The following is a 23,130-nucleotide window of genomic DNA, read 5'->3' as shown; positions in this document are numbered from 1 at the left end:
CTTATCATGCAGAATGCTCACCGCAAGCTCGTGAGACGGCCAGCAGGAATCAGAAAATTTGGGCACTCGTAGGTATTCATGGAGAACCGTCCTGAGTGTGGTTGCATTGGCACTGAGCATCTTCTCCAGCATTTCCAGGTTCTCCTTCCTCCTGCTCTTGACGGCGGGGCCCACATGTGCTGTCCTGCAGTCTGATTGCCACGAACACAAAAGAAACAAGTGAACAAACACAAGCAAACCCTGAATGAAGCTCGTCCTAATGCGTGCAGTGTCAGATCACGGAGGCCGTGGTCGACAGTATGTACTGCTTGTACTGATTTTGCCGCAGATTGGCAGACATAGAAACTACAAATGCAATTCGCTGCTGGCTTCCTTTGCACCGCCTCTCGCATATTTTGGACACGCACGCAAAGCTTCGTGAATAGACTCACTTAGTGAAAATTAGAAGCGTAATCGAATAGCGTCCTGCATGTAAACTACGCCATCATGCTATACAGTGGAATCTCGATAAACAGAATTTGCTTAAACGGAACTGCCTCTTAAACGGAACACCATCCTCATGGTTGGTTGGTTTTGTATTCATGCAATTGTATTCAGCTTTGTCTCGCAGTAAATGGAACTCCTGATAAACGGAACAAATTTCCCTGGTCCCTTGAGGTCCCATTTACAGAGAGTCTACTGTACTAAAACTCTCTTTCTGTAATGTTCGTTTGCAAAACAGTAGCGCTACTTCCCTTAAAGGGAAGCTGAAAGGTTTTCCAGAAAAAATGAGTGAACATCTGTACATAATGGTTTTCAACCCTCCGAATTTGAATATCGTATCGAAATTGAGCGAAAGAAAGCGAAAATATATTTTATTTCGACGAAAAGTGCAGCAGCGGACACGCCCAGCTCGCGCGTCTCGTTTCCGCCTGTGATTGGTCGGTGCGCCTCGTGACGTCAACTCTGCCGCTGCCGACTGCTGCCGCTACACATGAAGCGTGGTGCCAGGTAGTTTGGTGCTGTTTTCTGAGACGGTAATGGAACATTTAGAGAGACTGCGTTTTTCTGAGGAGTTCGGCGTTACTCCCTATATGTACGAGCCGATTGCGAAGAGCCGGCCTCTCGAAGAAGCAAACGATGCTGGTGCGAGCAGTGCTTTCGACGCGAACGAAAGCAAAGTCTTGGGATCGCCTCGTGTTGGAAATGCTCTTTGGTGAGTATGTTTTTTGCAAAGCGATCTAGTGATCTCGCCGATCTTTCGCCGATCTAGTGAGCTTGTTTCCGGTCAAACAACTGTAGTGTTGTGTTCCTGCATGCCTCCTCGTGGAACGTAAGCGGGGATGCGATCGTCGGCATTTGTGCGCTGTCCAAAGCTGTCGGCAATCTACAAAGACGGTTTAAACGCGTGAAAAGCTTCCCGGTTCATGCAGTACGTGTAGTGACCTTCATCTGTTGACTACCACTCACGTTGACTACCACGCACGTTGACTACAACTCTATATACACGCAGACGCACCAACAAAGGAATGCAGGCTCCGCTCCGCTCGCTCACTCAAAGGGGGGCGGAGCTACAGCGCAATTTCAACCGACGATTACGTCGCTCCTAATTGAAAAAAAACCCCCAAATTTTACCTACATGGTTTATAAGGTTCCCGCATCCGTATATGAGCGTCTTATTGAATTCGACAGACTCTTCAGCTTCCCTTTAACCCCGCTATTACGCTAAAGTTAACTTATAACTGTCTACTAAAGCGACCATTCAGAAACACAACAAGCTTGAACCACTTCGTGCACTGAATACTTCGCTGCGTGGGAGTGTATAAATAGACACAATTTATTTTTTGCTGCTATGTGGCGTCGTAACAACAGTGTCGCAAAATGTACTGTACTGTATACTGATTATTTATGTTGCATCATTGTTTTTAAATAATAAGAAAATATTACTGAGCATCGTATGCTACGTCCTGCTATCTGAACATGTCTGCACTAGACAACAAGTCAGTGATCCTGTTAATTGCACAAAACATGTATCACATATTCACAGAACTGAAAATTAAATTTGGATTGAAGTTAAATCATAAAGCATGGCTTGCTCCATAAAAAGCTGAAGTACCTAACCAATCAGCTAGTTTAAGGCTCTATGATAACTAACATACACAATCAGCAGCAATGTGTTCTTGCACAAACTTGTTTTATCGTTTAAAATCCTATCCAGTTTCAACTGGGACAACTTCAAAAAACTAAAATATCCTACTAACCACCAAACTTACCAAATGGGGACAGAAGGATTTTGAACTCCACAGCATCATCTACAGTCGGTTGGACTAGAATGTAGTTCCATGCATCCACAGCTGGAATCATGGTGCCACCGCAGGTCCCATTCTCTGAACAGTCAACCGTGGTAGTTCGTCGCAACACCTCAATGTCAACTCCGTCACTTTGTGGCATGGGAGGAACCTCGGCAGTAGCACTAATTATCAGCGGGCATGAGTCGGCAGTGCCATTGCCTTGAAATTTACACTCGGATAGGGTGAAGTCCAGGCTCCACATCTCCCGCGACGTTGCAAATCTTTGAAAAGGACAACAGAAAATTTTAAGATAACGTGCCATCTTGAGCATATGCAATTTAATGACGTTTTCAGGTCTCATACAAATTATGGATTCCAAGAGCTAATGTACACATACTGAATACACTGAATTCATACCTGGAACTGCTTGAATGATCACTGCAGAATATGTCAGATGAATGCTATAAAAAAAAGTGTCCATAGATTGCTCAAAAATGTAGATTCTGCATTCGTGTTGCTATTTTTAGTGTTCTACTTTTGGGGTCTAATGACGTTTCTGTTCAGTAACCTACTGCTTCTGTATCAGTTTGTTGTAAATTGTAGAATTAGTCATGAACACTGTCTTTTATTTATTTTATTTTTACACATAAGGAGGGTGAGCCTATGTCATGTGTTGGCAATTAATATCCATAGCCTGCTCTCTTTTCAGTGTACCAAGATTATGTACTGATAAACTGAAATGAATCAATCGATGAAAAACAAGAATAATAGACCTGATGGTTAGATGAAAGAGATTAGGCAACAAATCAGTTTTTCCTACCAATGTGCACACAATGCAAGTGGTCACTGGCTTCAAACAGGAAGTTTTACAATAGTCAGTGAAATACAGTTGAGTACCTTTATAATGAAATGCATGGGATCGTTGTAACATTATCACCTTCTTTTAAAGAGTATGCAAACTTGGTTGACGAGGTTGCACACCCTAAATTCCCAAATGAAACAATTGGTTGAATGAAAGAAACTAAAAGTTTATTCAGATGCAGTTGAGGCACTAAAAGATCATCTGTGCTTTTCGTTAGTCTTTTAGTCCTTTGATTCACATGCTTATCCACTATACTGCAGTGTTTAAGCTGTAGAAAGGGACATCCAGGAGCATTTGAGGTATTTAATTAGGCACTGCAATGCAGCAAGGAACTTGGGAGAAAAAAAACAGGAAAAGCTTTAGGCAGAGCTTCAGAATTGACATGAGTGAAACACTATGGCAGTGATGCACTTCACGGTGAACTTTGTTTAACATCACATTTGGATGCAGTTGCTTCCCCCAGAACAAAAAAACTAGAACCTGGGCAAAAAATGTGGATTTCTTCATTGCTTCACAGTTAAAGGTTTCACCATCATTACCCTCAATTAAAAAAAAAGGAACTATAATAATAATAATACAAAAAAGAAAAGAAAACATAGCTGGAGGTTATTGAGAACCAAATTGTGAAATCATAAAATCAGCGGGTATGGTTGACTTTTCTAGAAACCTGGGAAAACATTATAAAAATAGTCGAATTACAGGCAAGTTTGAATGAAAGGCTCATTCGACAAGCATCTGTTCCTTTTGAACAATCTCAAGTCAAAATATTCAACATCAAATAAGCATAAATCGAATGTAGAGTGCGGACACTGTCAGCATAGGACACAGGTGAGTGCAGAGCATTTCAAGAGACCGTCTTTCCCACAACAGGCTTAGTTACACTAGTTATGATGATGGTGATGACAGATTTGGCTCTCGGGTAATCTTGCCTGTGGGACCAAAACAGACAGGAAGCAGAAGGAAAGAGCTGGACGCCTTTTCGGTTTACTCACCTGAAGTACGTGGGCTTGGAAATGCGGTGTGTGGTGGCCTGGACAGGCAGGAGGTCAACAACCTCTTCCAGCAGGTATGGGGTCAGCGAGCTTGAAAGGTACACTTCACAGGGTGCGAACAAGCCCTGCATGCATCACAGAATTGGCGTAATTAAACACTGTACAGTCGAACCTCGATAATTAGAACTCGAAGGAGCCCGAAAATTTGTTCGAATTAAAAGGACTTGTTTTTGAAGTATTTGTGCACCATAGCATGAATGGTGCAAGTCATGAAATATTGTGGCACCCAAGCACACAGCGAGTAAGGACCACGAAACCACACCGGCCAACGCTCGGTTCCCCCGATAATGGCGGGAAATGAAACTTCAAGAAGCGAGATGAGCTGGCACCGGGCCGGCAGGGCTGGCGACGCAGGCGCCAATACGCACACACCCAGAGACGGTCAACGATGAGGGAGTTGCGAAGGAGTTGAGAGGGAGGCCGAGGGGAGCGTAAAACAGATTTGCTTTCCCACCAGCTTGCTGGATGGCGCGAATTACCTCTGCCACCTACTGCCACTAAAGCAGTGGAGTTGCCGAAGACAGGACTGCACCTCCACTGCTGCTTCTCTCTGCATGCTCGCATGTTTTTTCCTTCGTCTGCTGACAAATCGGCACTGTGTTTACCGTCTTCTACGTTCTTAATGCGAGTCATGTCTTATCAAGATGACGAAGTTGTTGCCACTGATCATAATCATGTTGGTGTGCCCCTTATGTTGTGGCGTTGCTGCATTCAAAAGACAAGGAGGATGAGGTATTGAGTGTCACCTTCGCATTCTTGTATTCAGAGTCTGTCTTATCGTACGGAATCGGATATGGTGCACTGTCTCCAACAACCTTACCATCGGGGCACCTCGGTTTAGACGCATAATTGTGAAAAAACAAGTGCGAACGAGACACACCAAGCAAACCAAAACAAGCCTGAGCAAGAGCTGACGCGAGCAGACAATAGTGCAAAACAAGCGGTCCAGCTGAACCAGACGCGAGTACAATAGAGCGGTCAAACGAGCCCGCATAATATCAGTTTCCTGGGCGTACATCACTGTTGCGGCCACTCTTATTGGTCTCCTCTGCTCGCGGCTCACTTGCTGTCGTGGCGAGCCCTGAAAAATCAGCCCAAGACCGAGTTGTCTTGCGGTGTGCGTTTCGCCGCTAGTGTGGCTGGGGCATTACGGCACGACGCAAAAACGGCAATGTTGCCATTTGAGAGAGGATAAAATTTCTGTTATGCTTCCTCCCCCCCGCGTGCGGTGTTGAGGGGTTTCTCCTAAGCCTTTCCTCTGAGGTGGGGTCAGAGCAATGCTGGTTGGAGGTGCCACCACGTGATTTCGTGTGCTGCTGAGAGCATTGTCAGAGCGTGGTAATTATCACAAATGGCTGCAGTTTCGTATTACTGGGCGTTTTTGCCCACTAAAATACACATAACTTTGACGGTACCACGGCGTCAGTTTCAATAAACTGGAAGTTCGAATTAACGAGATTCGACTGTACTACAACAGAATTCTGCATAGTCATATTGTAGCTTCGTGCTATTTTGGGTAGACAACAATATTTCTCTTTCATGAAACTTCCAGAAATTATTTGCCATGTTCTGTGTCCTTGCGCTTTGAGTTGTCGAATAATCCTGCATGACTTTGTAATCTGCTAGTCTCCTGGTTAGCTCAGATGGTAGAATGACCGCCCTGCAAATGCGTTTGTCCCGGATTCAATACCTAGACCAAGACAAGTTTTCTTTAATTGTGAAACTTGTTTCTTGAGCCGTATGTAGCTCCGTGCTAACTGCTGCGGTAGCAGAGTTGCTCTGGCGATGCGCTGCCGAGCTCGAGGTCTCGAGCTCAATTCTTGGCGCATTTCAATGGATGTGAAACGCAGAAATGCTCATGTACCTAGATGTAGGTGCACATTAAAGAACCCCAGGTGGTCGAAAGTAATCTGGTGTCCCCCACTACAGTGTGCCTCATAATCAAATCATGGCCCATGAAACCCCAAGATTATAGCATGTAATTGTAACGTTCTACTACTCTTGGATGAATGATAACATAGTATTCGTCTTTTCACTCGTCACCTGGTCATTTGTGCAAATAAATTCTGTGAAATTCCAACTTTCTAATAAAGTGAATCTAAGCTGGCTGGTAAGAACAGGCACTAACTTGAAAGACAATATTTTTCAACATAGTTTTACAAGTTCCTGTTGTAGAAATTCTCACTATTAATTTGCCTGTACACCAACTAATGCCAACCAAGTCCTGTTTTTATTTCTTTCTTTCTTTCTTTTTGTGTGTGTGTGTGTGTGTATGCGTAGCACTTCATATACTTGTCAATCCTGACGTAATTTTATATTACAGTGAACTTTGGAGGCTCCGATGAGTTGAATACAGTTATCCAAAGCAAAATATAAAAGGTATAATGTAGGTGAAATAGGTAAAATAAATTGTTACATAAATGTATATATGTAAACAAGGCTTGGTAAAAGTGTGCAGACTGTGAAAAATTCTACAACAGGAATGCTAAGCAAAGAAAAAAAGACATTCGTGAGAACGTCACTTTTGCAATTTCTGCAAATTGCTTTGAAATCGGGAGAAGTGACTCCTAAAATAATTTGCAATAACTATTTACCCAGCTGCACAGCACGACCATTTCAACATATTAAGCGACCCCAAGTTATTTCAATATTTACACATATATATAAAATCACTAAAAGGAAAGTACCGTATCTACTCATATAATGATCGCATTTTCTGGTAAAAAAAACTGCCGCAAATTCAGGGGTGTGATTATTACACGGATTAAATTTCCCGCGAAAAGAAAAAAAATTTTTTCATCCCATATTTGCTGCGGGATGACAACAGGTCAACAAACAGGTGGCTGCCGGTGTAACAGTGAGAGACAAAAAAAATAAAAAATAAATAAATATGGCGGCTGGCGGAGCAAGCCGAACGCACTGAACACGATTTTTTTTCTTTTCGGGTGTACGTTACGTGCATCGAAACAGTTTCTTTCGTATGAGTAATGAATAACATCGTTAATATCAGCAAGTCTGTGACAATAACGTAGCCATGTACACTTTGAGGGTACAGAAATAGAGATGGGCATGCTTAGCTGCCAGTGACATAGAAACACGTGACGGGTATGCTGCGGAAACTGCGACATTTGTCTTCACTACTATCCTAATGCGGCACGTTTCCGCTAAGGGTAGGCGAATATCTTAGCTGCATTACAAGCATCGGCGTATAAACAGGGTGCACTTCTAATATCAGTGTAAACGTGGCTACTATCGCTGCTGCTTGTGATTTGTTCCGTGCCCACGAATGCAGACGAGAAGAATCGAAAGGCGCCTTTTTTGTTGTTGCTGCTGACCACAACCATTATAAATCCTACAAATAATAAAGCCAAGGCAAGTTTGGTTGTAGATTTTTTTTTTTTTTTCATGGAAGCGTGGAAAGTGATGAAAGGAATAAAATAGGGCATCTGCTTCAGAATGTTTGGTGCGTGCAGACCATTTTGTATTTCTTGAAGAGTCGTTCACGTAGCATTCGGCAGCATTCGACAGATGGTAAGGGCGATCATCATTAGCTAGACTTGGCTTACGACATATCGCTGCGACAAATCGGGGTGCGATCATTACACGGGAAAGAAAAACAACCGAATTTTGATGACAAAATTGAGGGGTGCGATCATTACGCGAGTGCGATCATTATGCAAGTAAATACAGTAATTTAATAGGTTACAGTAGCTCACACAAACAGCTAAGAGTAGCCATAGTTCAGGACTAACAGTGATGTTTTCTTTCAGGAGACGATCTTGATATTAGGTACAACCCATTTGCGACAATTTTCACAAAAGCAAATCCATCCAAAGTCTGACCTACCAATCTATAAACATAAATGTTCATAAAAATTATGTGGACAGGACACTTAGTGTGGGAGGGGCACGGAAAGCAAGGAATAGCAGACATTCTTTTTAGCGCACAACATTTTGTGGGATGCAGATGCACTTTATAAATGATTATTCGCCTTTAGATGCAGCATGCAAGCTGCAGCAAACTTGGAACAGCAGAGACTGACAATCTACACACTGTTTTTTAGACCACAGTTACTTTTTCTTTTCTTTGTTTCAGGAACTTGTTTGCGAAAAGGTTCCGAAACCAACGACCAGCACTTTCTTGCACACAGAATTTATTTCTGCAAAACGTAACGCAACATTCAGGAAACTGTAGAACGAGCACAAATTTGAAAACATTACAAAATATTTGGGGTGGTTGGCAAGTATACAATCCGAGTATAAAGAAAAGGAGCATTGGGACAGAGAGTATTTTGTACCTTCTGCAGAATCCGTTCATGATGATCTAGCGTGAAAGCTGCCGCGAACCACTGGCCGGGGTCAGGTGAGCTGACGTTGACAAAGTGCAGCTCAGAATCGGAGGCAAAATGGAGGCTGCGCAGCCGCTGCCGCTTGGTGACGAAGTCGTCAGGAAAAGAAGCATTCAGAGGGCTCAACACGGGCAGCCCTCCAAACTGTAGGTACCTGCAAAAGTACAGGTTGCACACAGTTACTTAAAAAAAAAAATTGAACCACGTTCAGAGGCATGCTGACGTTCGATTTTTGACAGATTTATGCTTCATTATAGTGTGTGTTCGCTAGTCGGCGACTTCCTGGAAAAAGAAGTACTATTTGCCATGACAAGCGTTTTATAATGCATTTTCTGTGCCTCTAAAGGAGTATGTGTAATGGCTACTGTCAACGTTTTCATTTCAATTCTGCTTGCGTCATATTTAGTACTTTACCACTGTCTGCAAAAGTGTACTGGACATGAGATATGTGAAAATTTTGAATTTCCAAGAAACCTGGGGACATAGCCTTGAAATTATTTAATCTGTAAATGCTGTTGCGACTTAAACAGCATTCAATTTGATTAGAAGAGCCATGTCATAACTGAGCAGAAATGCACATTTTTGTGCAACCTGCATCCTGAAAACATTTGTGGCTGACTGTACTTCCTGAATCTACTAGTGCAGTGCTGTACGTATTATGCTGTTCCATGTTTTATGTGCAGCCCTCAATGCATTGGGAGCCACATAAACGACACGCTGGCAGCCTGCGACCCTTTCAATCTTGAAAAAAACTATATATAACTGTCGAACGCAGCTCCCAACCAATGTTAGCAATAAGTTAAACTGAGAACACAGGTTTTAACAGCACTTGCCAAGCTTTGTGGCTTCAGAAATAAAGTCATACCAAGCCAACACACCTCAAGGATGGCCACTATATTAATGGGACAAATATGTGTGATGCTAAAAATGTTAGGCATAACATCAAGAGACAGGCAGACAGCAGTGTGGATTAGAGAGCAACAGAGGGCAGCCAGTGTTCTAGTTAACATATAAGAGGAAAAAAATGAACCTAGGCATACCATGTAATGCGTAAGGCCGACAACCAGTGCTCTGTTAGAGTTACGGAATGGGTGCCAAGAGAAGGGAAGCGCAGTTGAGGACGGCAGAGAATTAGGTAGGGTGGTGAAATTAGAAAATTTGGTAGCATGACTTGAAATAAGCTAGCGCAAGACAGGGGTATCTGGAGACCACTGAGAGAAGCCGTCTTCCTGCCGGTGGACATAAAAATAGGCTGATGATGATGCTACTAGTATACTGTCTCCCTAAGCCTTTAGAGGAAGCTTTAGCTCGGGCCCAGCTCTGACACGGCCTATTCAAATACATGTAAAACGCAAAAACGTTTTTCTGAATGAACCCCTAGACTGATCTTAATGAAATTTGTTGCATTTGTGAGAGAAAGTTAAATTCTAGTGACTGTTGGAAGTGGAATTTCGATTTAGTGCCCGAGCTTTTTTCAAAGAATTTTTTTTTATTTGAAAAAAATAAAAGCACGAAGTTTACAAATTCATAGCTCTGCTTCAAGAACAGATATCGCAGTTCTGTGAATGGCATCCATTAGATAATTGAAAGCGGACAAATTCGACATGTCATTTTACATCTTACGTGAATTTGCTACATTGTTTACAAGGGTTCTGCAAAAGCTGTATTTCCATGTTACTAAATTTCTTGAGATTCATGTGTAACATGTCAATTTTGTCCACCTTAGATGTACTATTAGATGCAAGTCACAGAATTGTATTATCACTTTCCGTTGCTGAGTTACGGAGTTGTAAACTTGATAGTGTCGTTTCTTGAAAAATTTTTATTTTTGACAATTTTTAATTTACTAGATTTTAAGTTTTTCTTTTAAATGCAACAAACCTCATCACATTCGGTGCAGTGGTTGCCGAGAAAAACGAATTCCCCTTTTACATGTATTTAGATAGGAGCTACGGAGCTAAAGCTTCCTCTTAATATCGATCATTGTGAAGAATGTGAGGCATGCAAGGTATGCATATGCTGACTCACAGGTGGACGACGTCCGGCCTGCAGTGGCTGCTGATATTGGCCTTGAAGGTCCAGGTGGCCGAGTGTGTGCCCTGCGCGATGACAAACGGCAGCAGCGTCACGTCTCCATAGCGCCGGAACGGGTACACCTGCCGGGGCTCCAGGCTCTGGCTCATGGCAGCTGTGTCCAGATCTGCATTGCACCAATACCACATACTCACTAGAGTTAGTGACAGGTCAAGAATACAGATGCAAGACTCTCTCAAAAGGCATATGTATACATATACCACCAAATCACCTACCACCTATTGTCTACAGTCCCCCTTTTTCTTTTCTGTCCGTTTTTTAAATTCACGTCTCTGCCTTAGCTTTCCTCTGATCTTTCCTTGCCAGGAAACCCCTCACCCTGCTGGAGGAGTTTTTTGTGCACTCGGTGTGAGCAATAGGTTAGTGAAGGCAAATCTGTCTATTCATCCATTCAGCCTTTACCTGACACATAAAGGGTGGATGAAGGGGGTGCCGGCGAAATGTCTTAACAACCCCCGCCATAAAAAAAGGTGCATTCTAGAGACGTCTATAACTGCACACAAATACAGAAATACAAAGCATCTGCTCTTTATGTCACCACCAGACTTCCCTAAACTCTAACAGGCATTGCAGATCTCTCACCACAAACGTCAATGTTATATAAAACAATGCAATGTGATAGATTTTAAGTGTGTTTTTGTTGCTTCTTTTTATGAGTGATGCCCAAAGAGTACTGATATTTCTGACATAACTTTTTTTTTTATGAAGGTCCAAGCCCTTTAAGCTCTAGTAAATGTACTGGCAGGAGTCAGAGCACCCTGAATAATTTACTATAATAATATTCCTACGATTGCTGCAGCTGTCCCATACAGGCCCAGCCAAAATGTACATGCACGGCACTAAAAAAATAATCATACCTAGCCTTATTGCTACATATCAGAAAATTATGGAGTGTCATAATGTCATGATAATGTTGATAATGCCCCTCCTCCCCAGGTTCACATTTAGAGACTAACTTTTGCATCAAATTACTTATAATCGTTTCCTAACCTTCATACTTCCCAAGTACAAGGTGCAGAAAGCACTTAGAACACTGTATGTTCACAATTTTCTATTTCATTTCTTTTCGTTAGTATCGCATCATGTTACATTTTGTATGAACCTGACCAGGTAACATAAAATCAACCATAACTATAATAATCACATGCATATTTGTTGCCCAAGTACCAGGACGTTTAATTGATTTGTAGATGTTACATGACGAGTTTGTAAATCACTCTGCTCAATAATGCAATGCAGTGAGCACATGTAAAACAAATAAAATTAATCACTATGCAGTCCTAGAGTAGGTGCACAAGTTTTTCTGTACTATGGTAAAACTTTTATATATATATATATATATATATATATATATATATTTGTAAAATCGATCAGCCTGACTCTAATGCAGGATATCTATACACAACACTCCCGAAGCCACATTTGATACGTCATTGTAAGTGAATGACCCCAGCCACCCAACCTACTATCACTGTCGCAACGCTTTGATGCTCATGAACAATGATATACACTTCTCTATATAGAACACTACATGATTGCTGTAGCAATTGCCAGGAATGTACAGCAAAACAATACGAGGAAACAGGTGAATGAATTAGTCTTGCATGAGCTGAGATCCAGGTTCTGAATAACACTGCGTGTATGTGGTAGTTTCAGCTATCCACTTCCATACCAGCATTGGCAACACAACTTTGCGCGCAATTGTTTCCATAGAAGAAATTAAGTTGTTGGGTCAAGCCTTTACACTAGTAGAAGCAGGGATTTTTTTTTTAAAGTACACACGCGCACACTTCGACTTCGTAATTACCGCTTTAAAAGTGTGAACTGTCGTCGCGACATTTTTCTTCCTTAATAGCATTTCGACGCGGCTTCTACGATTCTAATCACTTACAAAGCCCACCCCACTTTTGTCGGACAATTCTTTTTCCTCAAAAAAGAGGACGATAACAAGAGACGTCATCGACTGAGCGTCGTTGCGTAGAACGCGAGAAGAAGAAAAAAAGTCATTCAGGAAAACTGCAGACTACGCAATGGGCAAGGAGCAAGGTCGCGCGACAGTCCATGCCCGCGGCGTCGAGACTTTAAACAAAGACAGTGCAGTGCAACGACCCCGGCCGTTCGACACCACTTTCATCACGTTGTCCTGTTTTTAGATAGAACCCAAAGTGCCAGCGTGCAATACTAGATAAAACCGCGGCGCTTGAGCACGACGCGCCGCGCTAGAGCTGCACGTGTTTCGGGCGGTGCAATAGCAACAAAACAAGTGTGATCGCTTGACAGAGAAGTGTTTTGGTCGACAGAGAAAGGAGACAAAGACAACCAGAAAACAAATAAGGGGTAGAGGTTACTCGCGAGGTGTACTACTCCAGGTTTCGAGGATAACGTGGTCGAAAGCAGTATTCAAAAACAAGCAAAACAACCTAACGGAACTTGTTTTGAGCTGGAGCTGCAACTGTGTTACCAAGGCAACGAGACGAGGCGGAGATAAGATCGGAAACGCTGATAAGGGTAGTGTAAATAACGATACGTGCGATGCGACACTATACGGTGGGTGACAATTGTGATCGTGTGTCAGTGGCAAGTAAACGAATTCAGCGCTCGTGTTTGCATGCAATTGGGCGAAACACACGCTACCGCAATCTCAACAAAGGGCTGTGGTTTTTACTGAACCTTCTGCTTGGCTGAATAGACATGAAACTCACCCGCGCTTGCGCTTTGCCATGACACAAGTGCTACGATCAGGATCACACTCTGCAGAGACCACGACGCTGGAGCCATTCCCCGAGTAGCTGTCATACTCGCTGCCCCATACACTTTCTGCCCGAAGTCGCCGAAATGCTGGACGACTGGCGAGTCGCCTACAGCACGACTGCGCTCGTGCCCGCCAGTGCCCACAGATGAGTGTGTGGGAACTCATCCATCTACTCACTTTGCATGCTGGGGCGCTGCCAGTTACTTGTAATCAAATACTTATGTGACAAACTACGTCTATATTGTCAACTTCAGCTGCAGCTTGGCTTGGCTTCGATTGGCGGAGTGAACTGACTGGATACTTTTTGTGTAGAGAACCGGCGCTTGTGTACTGGAACTGCTGCGAATCGTAGTCGTTTGAGATTGCGTTTAGTCCCTGGTTTTTACAGAAGCAACCAGAAAGATTGCTCCCGGGTCAAAATGGTAAGCTATTCAGCCTTATTTCTTTATGATATATTGGCGCAACAATACTTTAAAGTAACTCGCTAAACTTTTTTGAGTGTCGAGCGAGCTAAAGTGTGACCTGCGCTCTCCGCAGTTGCCGTTATCCCTGCTACGGACGGCCCAGAATCACCCTATGGTAAGAGCAAGACATCTTAACGACATTACACGGTGCACACTTGTGTCGCGCGTCCTTTCTGACCGGCATGTGCGCCTGTTTGCAGCTCGTGGAGCTCAAGAACGGCGAGACATACAACGGCCACCTTGTCAGCTGCGACAACTGGATGAACATCAACCTTAGAGAGGTTATTTGCACGTCCAGGGTACGCGCATTTTGGATGATCTTATTTCTTAATGAAACTAAACAAGGTCAATGCTGGCGAACGTTATATTCGTGTCGTCAGCAGCAGACCGTAAGTAATCCCGATTGTATGCGCTGTGCCACTTCAAGTTGTGCGTTGTAAACTTTTTTTCGGTATCACGACCACCTGTTTAACACCCACGGCTGTCGATTACGTTAGGCAACTGTGCAGAGGTGCAATGCATACTGTACGGAAATTACTAGCAATACGAAAACATTTGTGTAATAGGTGCATCTCAAACTTAATCCGAAGCCGTCCACTACGGCGTCTCTCGTAGCCCCATTGTTGGTTTGAGACGAATCAGTATAGTTCCCAACCTGGGCTAGCGGCGCTGCAGACGTTGCTGAGCAGCGCCGTTTGCGGGAGCAAATGAAAAAGTCGGCAGGAAGCGCGGTAAAAGGCGCGGTTGCGCAGCCGTGTTGTGTACAGGCTGCGAGATTGTCTCCCGTGCATTTGCCCGCATAAGCCTGCCTTTCAGTGCCATAACAGCGTCGAAAACTTCAAGGGTCGACAGCCACCCGTGAAATTCTACATATTGCCGGGCAGATAGTACAAGAAATAGAGGAGACAAGCATGCACCGCTGCAGTTTACAGAGTCAAGTAAATCGCACTAGTTCGCTTTTGCATGCGAGATTTTTATCCGTATTGTGAAATCACTGCATGTTAAAAACAAACATGGAGAAAGAGGCGAAGTATTGATCAAAAACAGGAAAAATAAATAAATGAATGCGTGAATGAACTCGCATGGAAAGCTGCCTCACACACAAGCACCAAGAGAGACCCCCTTTAACCATCGCATCGCACGACCCGACTACGACGTCCCTGAGGTTCTGAACACAACGAATTTGCATTTTGCATGACCTGAACCCAGTAGATTGTGATCGTAGGGCTTCGTCTGCACCGTCACACTGAGTGAGCTAAACTCGATCCAGAATGTTGGACTATGCAGCACTGACAAATTCTTGATCACAATCTAATTTGATCCATATAGGCATTGGTCGGGATCAGAAGTGCCCGTATTGCACCAGTATTAAAGAAAAACTGAGAGCCAAAGTGATTCAAACTGCCGCTGCCCTTCTCTTGCAACACAACTCGCAAATCCATGCCTGCCTGCAATCCTTTTCATACCATTTACCTTGGAAACTGTAGAACTTAACAATCAGCGGTAAGCCCCGAGTGTTTTGGTCACTTTTGTGGTAGTTCACCACGCGACAGTACTGGGCCCCTTGGCGACCCGATTGTTGCACCATCGCGAGACAGTGGTGGCACGTTATCTCCTCTAGGAGAAGGAGTGGTGCTGGCATCTGTCGACAAACTTTAGGATCACTGTCTTATGGGGAATATGCACGCTCATACGTGCACATTCTTTAACAGGATGGTGACAAGTTCTGGCGCATGCCAGAGTGCTACATCCGTGGCAGCACGATCAAGTACCTCAGGATCCCCGACGAAGTGATTGACATGGTCAAGGAGGAGACACTGGTCAAGGGTCGAGGACGCGGCGATGCCAGCAAGCGTGGTGGACCCGGAGGACGTGGTGGCCGAGGTGGAAGAGGTGTGTCAATTTTACAACTCTCGCGTTATCTCCAATGTACACCCGCATTGGTCGTTTAAAGAGTAATAAGGTGCATTTGCTTGAGCAAGTTGGCAAGCTGTGGTAAACATATATACAGCACACTACAAATGCGAGAGGGATATTTAAGGCATGCAACCGCTTGATGTGTGTGGTCGTGTGACTTAAATTTCTCTCATTTGTTGTGTGCTATGTAGGTTTATCATGGAAGGCTACACCATCATGTTAGGTAGAGTTAGTCAGTCAAGACAGAAAAGGCATCACTACTGAATGGTGTGGTTACTTGCCTCATCAGCAACTCGATAGTAGTTGTTTCTAATTTCAATATAACTACAGCTATCAGCCAGTGTTGATGCAAGTCAACAAATTCAAGACCAGCATCACACCAAGCCCATTTGGACTTCATATGTTGCATGATTGCTTACAAGGGCTGTCGTAAACACTCTCAGCCCCAGCCGCTTCTACATTTTTAAAAATAAGTGCATCTGATCAACATGCAGCTTTTTGCTGCACTAGGAAGTGAGGATCACCAAATTCAGTCATTCAATAAATATACAGAGCTAACTGACATTGATGACAAAACAAGCATAGGAGAAACAAAATTAGACTTTTATTTAGGAAATGGAAGAAGTTGCTCCTAGAATTGCCATGATAGGAACTGAAGTCAAAGCCATTGCATGATGCATTCTGCGCTACAGGAGCAGCTGTCTCTGTGTCCACTTTCTTTATTCATGTACAGCTACCATCACACTTGACCAGAACAGTGAGCATGCACGTATGGTGACTAACAAATGCCAGCTGTAACATGCAAATATTGAATGCTTTAGAAGAAAGATGCAGCAGGCTACCACATGCAAGGCACCCAAAATAGATATAGTTAAACCTGAATATAACGAACCTCAATACTATAACAAAATTTTACTTTTCATGACCTCTTACCCAGAGAACACCACTTATTTAGAACCTAAATATAACAAATTGTGTTTGTATACACTTTCAACATAACAAAATTTCACTGCCACAAGGGAATGCAGAGACAATAACTTGAAACTTCCACGGATGCAGATCGTCAAATGATTGAATTGCAAGTGTCTGCTTGCAAATGCATCTCTCAAATGACGTGCCACACAACAAGAGCGACCGCTGAAGAACATGATGCAGCTCGCATCATGTTCCGTATAAAGCCCTAGTGTGATAGGATCCTATCACGCCCTGCGCACTGTGTGAACTATGGTGGCTTCACGAGTGCCGCCTTCCCATGCGAGCAAAGAGAAAGAGGTGGAGGGGAGGATCAAGAGCACTCAAGGGGGTGCAGGGGGGGTCGGGTAAGTTTGAGCACGGCTGTAAGTGCAGCTGAGCCCATACACAGCTGCACATCCTGCTTTACAGGTAATCTACCGCATGTGCAAAAAGTGTGTGGCATCATGCAACCTGGCTTCCCACTCATTTTAGATTGAAGATTGCATAATCTCAGGTTGTGGTGACCCGTTGGAGTGAGAGGCAGACGAAGGATTTGCTCCCCACTGCCGACGCTTTTCATGATAGCGTCCTCACAGTGTGGTCGACGCTATCAGCCGTGGGAGCCGAGTGCATGCAAAAGCACAATTGGCTTCAATTAATTCGTACTGCCAATGTAAAGATATCGTCGACACAGCATGAAGCCGTATCATTCGTGGCCGACTACCAAATTCATCAAAATGATTTTTCTCATTAAAGTTTGCTTTTTTCGATTCGCCAATAATTCACAAAAGTCTGCGGCCCCTTGTAAGAAAAATCGATCGGCAAGTACTTATTTGCATAAAAAGTTGAATTTCAATACAATGAAATTTAGATATAACGAAGCAAATTGCCGATTTTACTGACTTCATTGTATCAAGGTTTAACTGTATTAGGCATAAAAACAGGAACAGCGCAACACAGGACAAGCGAGTAAAGAGCACAAGACAGCGCTCTGTCCTGTGCTCTTTACTCGCTTGTCCTGTGTTGCGCTGTTCCTATTTTTATTCTGAAGATGAACCAACCAGCCCCATTGAACAACACACTGTATTAAGCACCCTCCACAGGAGAAGCAAGAATGCGCTTAACTAGTGTTTGGGTTAAAAAATAGGGTGACTGTACATACATAATCCTGTGGCTTTACAAGTGTTAACAAGCACTACTAGACTTCACTTGGCCGATAGTGGATCCGAAGTGTGGATGTTCGCAAAAGCATTTCTCAGTGCTTAACGTAGTTTGTGGGAAAACTGAGTTTTAAATTGAAGCTTCCTAGGCAAGCTTTCCTGGACTTTGCTGACCATAGCTGCTGCTGCTTTCTTGCCGTATTATTCACACACATGACGGCACTCTTATGACAAATTGGCCTGTTGTGGCCCCATCTGGACACTACAGACATGCCATTCTCTGTGGAATTATATAGTGAAACAACTGACGGTACCTAGTTACCCTCACTGCTACAAATGTGCAACTTGAAGTGCATAATGAGTACTTTGTTAATGTGAAGCGTTCTATGCATTCTTTCTTAGTGTTTACCAAATAAAGATGGGCCAGTCTTGGGGACAGTCTAATTCACAGTTGTGTTGATCGTGTGGTGGGGCTTCCACGTCTTGCTAATTTTCCAGGCAGGCACACAATTGCTGTGCTGCAGCTTTATAGCTTTACAACAGCTTTATGGCTTTTAATTAACCGCTTCACGTAGATTCCAAGGTGTGCATAGAATCTGCATAATGTTTGAGAAAAACAGGTGTACAAAGCATCACTGGTCTTCACTTCCAGGTGGTCCATTTGGAGGCCGAGGTGGCAGGGGTGATGGTGATGGACGAAGAGGTGGCAGCCAAGGAGGCAGGGGCGGAAGGGGTGGACGCGGTCGTCCAAATTAGTCTCACGGTTGCTCAAGCCCTACCTGAGCAAACTCATTTTAGGGAGCCTGGCTCAAAGACTGCTACCATCATTGTGTACAGTGTAACTACCTGTCACATGGATCCCATCCTGTAAATAAATCCTCACTGGTGAAATTGGGGCTTTGCTTTGCCCAACTAATGTACAGTGTGCATCAAATTTTGTCTGGCGGATACTGCCTTGCGTCTTTCATACAGTCGCACAACACAGGCCGTACGAGGAGGTATAGAAGGTGTCAAAATATTACAGGGCATGGATTCCACTGAAAAGTTGCATATACCAGAATAGACTAGAAACCGAATACCATGGTTTGTGCCCAGGCTGATAAATATTTTTTTCCTGGCATCACATGTCCTATAAACTGCAATACCAACTGTACAGAACAGCTAGCATTTCTGAAAAAATATATATATATTGGAGGAGGCAGACACTACTTACACTAGAAATCAACAAGCATAATTGACAAATTTAGAAAATTCCACTAATCAATATTGAATCTAATTACTCGAGCATACACGTTGGAATGCACTCAAACCTTGTTTTAACGAAACAGGATATAACGAAGTAAATGAAATTTCTCTTGAAATCCCCATAGAGATCCATGTATTTAAAAATTCGTTATAACAAAGTGAAATTGTACTGCCAATAGATATGTTGAGCTAGATTCATCTTCAAAACGAAAAAATATCCAACTGTAGCGCGCGAAGTACATCGCTATCCGCAGGGTTCAGCATGCATTCGCTGCGCCAGTTCAAAACTCCTGCCTTGCCACATCAAATAAGTCTTCGAGCAACACTGGTATTTCTCACCGCTGCATGTAGCTGCGCACCCGCACACAAGTTCACTATCGCGCATTTCCACTGACCTCTCACCCTTACGCGTGCCTGGCTGCGCGAGCCGTGCCACACTGCGCGTTTATGCGCAGCGATGCGAAACATTAGTGCATTCACTTCTGCATGGTGCACCGTGCAGGCAGGCGCAGCAGGGCTTGGACTCTGAGATCTTCCCGGCACAATCACGAGGGTCATGTGCAAGCCTGTATGAGTTGTGCCACGTTGCGCAGCTAGCGCCGTGGTGCGAAAAATTAGTGCGTTCACTTCTCTCTTTCTCTATGGCGCGTCGCACAGGCAGTCGCAACTAGGCCTGGCCTCGGAGATCTCCCCGGTGCAATCTGGCGGGGTCACGCCCAGGCCGTGCATTCACTGCATTCAGTGTACGTAAATTGAAGCCATTGATTTCACAAGGCACATCCACTTGGAACAGATTTTGAAACTAGTACCAGTTCTGAATAAGCAGTCAAAGTTACAGTAAAAATGTACTGTTCTACCGGTCAAATTTTAACAAAACACCTGTTTATGCGTTGAAGCTCAATAATTACCAGAACACCAATGCATTTTGTCGCAGACTGAGGATGCATATATAAAAACTGGTGTCATCCTCAGAATTTCTTCCTAGTAGGTATGACTTTAGATGTCACCTGCTACATTTCATAAATTGCAACACGTGCCATAAAATTAGTTCAAATCTTATGTCACAAAAATTTGAAAGTTAGTCGAATATCTACTTTGAATTCTTGGGCTAATATTGTTTACTTCGAAAGAGTAATCTAGCTCAGCAAGTAGAATAGTGCTATGTGCGGGTGATATTTAAAAATTCTGTTAATAAAATAAAAGACCCCCACATAGGAAAGTGTGGACTGTACTAGAGCAGTCAATCTGTAACAATCTACAGTAAATCAAAAATGTTTCTTGGCCATATCAGCACCTAACAAATATATGTACGCTTAAAATAAATACCAAATATAAGTTACCCTAGTGTTAAATGGTAGTGTTATAACAAGGCTCAAATCTACATTCATTATTTGTAAAATGTACCTCACATGAACTCTAAAGGTAGAGGAGTACTAGTTGATTTGCACTTATTTTCCGCATAACAATTCCCTGCATACAAGATTAAGAAAGGACAAAGATTCAACTTTAAGCATTTGGATTTTCAGTTGACTATTACAAAGGTACAGGACTTGCGAATGCAGAGCTAGTGCGAAAGGCCATCTGCTTCATATACCACACCCGTAGTTCAAGTGTGTTTTAGTGGTAAATTTGGAACAACCTTTTTTCTGCTCCACCCATGACAATGGATGCCACTTTCGTTGATGTGGCTCAGTATTTCTTTTTTCTTTTTTTTTCAATGGTTTAGACAAAATCGTACTCAAACCTGTCATTAAGCATGGTAACCCCCATCAAATAAATTGAAAAGGCATTTCTTTGTGGAGAAAGGCACAAATGCCCTCAAGGGACCAGTAGAAAAATAAGTGTGGTTTAACATCCAAAACCTGCACAGTGGATTATGTAGGCCACTGTAGTGGAGGGCTCAGGAATAACATTGACAAAGTGGGGTTCTTTGACGTACACCTAACTCTAACTACACAAATGGTTTTACATTTCGCCCCCATTGAAATTCAGTTGCTGCGACAGGAAATTGAAATATCAACAGTGCTTACCAGTATATAGGCTACTGTAGTGGAGGGCTCAGGAATAACATTGGCAAAGTGGGGTTCTTTGACGTACACCTAACTCTGACTACACAAATGGTTTCGCATTTCGCCCCCATTGAAATTCAGTTGCTGCGACAGGAAATTGAAATATCAACAGTGCTTACCAGCAAAACTAACCAGTTGAATTCGCCATTTGATTAACACGAGTAAAATTGCACAAATTTCAACCAAGCAATCAAGAAAAGCAAACTGTTTATGAAAGTGTTGTAGAAGGCATGCTTATGAATCGTTAATGTGACACTCCTTGAAATGGACTTCAGACTCTGCGCTAACCCTGGCATCATACAAGATGTGGATGTGCTCGGCAAGGTGCACTGCCAATCACATCCGATCAGTTAGTTAGCGGTAAGAGGGAAAATAGAGGAATTCCGGATCAAGCTACAGAACAGGTATTCGGCTTCAACTCAGGAAGAGGACCTTAGTGTTGAAGCAATGAATGACAATCCTATGGGCATCATTAAAGAGTGTGCAATAGAAGTCGGTAACTTCGTTAGACAGGATACCAGTAAGCTATCGCAGGAGATTAAAGATCCGATTAAGAAACGCCAATGCATGAAAGCCTCTAGCCCTATAGCTAGAATAGAACTGGGAGAACTTTCCAAGTTAATCAACAAGCGTAAGATAGCTGACATAAGGAAGTATAGTATGGATAGAATTGAACATGCTCTCAGGAACGGAGGAAGCCTAAAAGCAGAGAAGAAACTAGGAATAGGCAAGAATCAGATGTATGCGTTAAGAGACAAAGCCGGCGATATTGTTATACTAACATGGATGAGATAGTTAAAGTGGCTGAGGAGTTCTATAGAGATTTATACAGTAACAGTGGCACCCACGAAGATACTGTGAGAGAGAATAGTCTAGAGGAATTTGAAATCCCACAAGTAACGCCGGAAGAAGTAAAGAACGCCTTGGGAGCTATGCGAAGGCGGAAGGCAGCTGGGGAGGATCAGGTAACAGCAGATTTGTTGAAGGATGGTGGGCAGATTGTTCTAGAAAAACTGGCCACCCTGTACATGCAATGCCTTATGACCTCGAGCGTACCAGAATCTTGGAAGAACGCTAATATAATCCTAATCCATAAGAAAGGGCATGCCAAAGACGTGAAAAATTATAGACCGATCAGTGTACAGTCCGTTGCCTACAAAGTATTCACTAAGGTAATCGCAAATAGAATCAGGAAAGCAGACTTCTGTCAACCAAAGGACTAGGCAGGATTTCGTAATGGCTACTCTACAATAGACCATATTCACACTATAAATCAGGTGATAGAGAAATGTGCGGAATATAACCAACCCTTATATATAGCTTTCATTGATTACGAGAAAGCGTCTGATTCAGTCGAAACCTCATCAGTCAAGGAGGCATTACGGAATCAGGGTGTAGACGAGCCGTATGTAAAAATACTGAAATATCTATAGCGGCTCCACAGGCACCGTAGTCCTCCATAAAGAAAGCAACAAAATACCAATAAAGAAAGGCATCAGGCAGGGAGATACGATCTCTCCAATGCTATTCACGGCGTGTTTACAGGAGGTATTCAGAGACCTGGATTGGGAAGAATTGGGGATAAGAGTTAATGGAGAATACCTTAGTAATTTGCGATTCGCTGATGATATTGCCTTGCTTAGTAACTCAGGGGACCAATTGCAATGCATGCTCACTGACCTGGACAGGCAAAGCACAAGGTGGGTCTAAAAATTAATCTGCAGAAAACTAAAATAATGCTTAACAGTCTCGGAAGAGAACAGCAGCTTACGATAGGTAGCGAGGCACTGGAAGTGGTAAGGGAATACATCTACTTAGGGCAGGTAGTGACCATGGATCCGGATCATGAGACTGAAATAACCAGAAGAATAAGAATGGGCTGGGGTGCGTTTGGCAGGCATTCTCAGATCATGAACAGCAGGTTGCCATTATCCCTCAAGAGA

At 43.3% G+C, this 23,130-nt stretch overlaps 2 protein-coding genes across 4 annotated transcripts in view; one reads left to right on the top strand and one right to left on the bottom strand.

The window, feature by feature from the left end:
- LOC142559989 (transmembrane protein 8B-like) overlaps positions 1-13,532 on the bottom strand; it is a 46,890-nt gene extending 33,358 nt beyond the window's left edge. For all 3 annotated transcript variants that reach the window (XM_075671718.1, XM_075671717.1, XM_075671719.1), the window contains exons 1-6: positions 13,329-13,532; positions 10,561-10,732; positions 8,482-8,686; positions 4,125-4,249; positions 2,253-2,551; positions 22-191 (exon numbers count right to left, since the gene is read on the bottom strand). In XM_075671718.1, coding sequence (XP_075527833.1) covers positions 22-191; positions 2,253-2,551; positions 4,125-4,249; positions 8,482-8,686; positions 10,561-10,732; positions 13,329-13,422 — 1,065 coding nt within the window. In that variant the 5' untranslated portion in view covers positions 13,423-13,532. The remainder of the gene's footprint in view (positions 1-21; positions 192-2,252; positions 2,552-4,124; positions 4,250-8,481; positions 8,687-10,560; positions 10,733-13,328) is intronic.
- Positions 13,533-13,651: 119 nt separating this feature from the next.
- On the top strand, positions 13,652-18,793 carry LOC142559993 (U6 snRNA-associated Sm-like protein LSm4). The gene is made up of 5 exons (XM_075671725.1): positions 13,652-13,800; positions 13,916-13,957; positions 14,043-14,141; positions 15,555-15,735; positions 18,526-18,793. Exons 1-5 carry the CDS (start codon positions 13,798-13,800, stop codon positions 18,627-18,629), a joined length of 429 nt encoding a protein of 142 aa, XP_075527840.1. The 5' UTR covers positions 13,652-13,797; the 3' UTR covers positions 18,630-18,793.
- Positions 18,794-23,130: the final 4,337 nt, after the last annotated feature.

The sequence above is a fragment of the Dermacentor variabilis genome, chromosome 10 (assembly GCF_050947875.1).
Source record: "Dermacentor variabilis isolate Ectoservices chromosome 10, ASM5094787v1, whole genome shotgun sequence".
In the NCBI taxonomy this organism is placed as follows: domain Eukaryota; kingdom Metazoa; phylum Arthropoda; class Arachnida; order Ixodida; family Ixodidae; genus Dermacentor; species Dermacentor variabilis.
The sequence above is the reverse complement of the archived record's forward strand: the minus strand, read 5'-3'. Positions and strand labels throughout refer to the sequence as shown.

Excerpts from the sequence above, each read along its gene's own strand:
- LOC142559993 (XM_075671725.1), top strand. Across the intron at positions 13,958-14,042 it reads CGGCCCAGAATCACCCTATG|CTCGTGGAGCTCAAGAACGG; the intron begins GTAAGAGCAAGA and ends GCCTGTTTGCAG. Across the intron at positions 15,736-18,525 it reads TGGTGGCCGAGGTGGAAGAG|GTGGTCCATTTGGAGGCCGA; the intron begins GTGTGTCAATTT and ends CTTCACTTCCAG.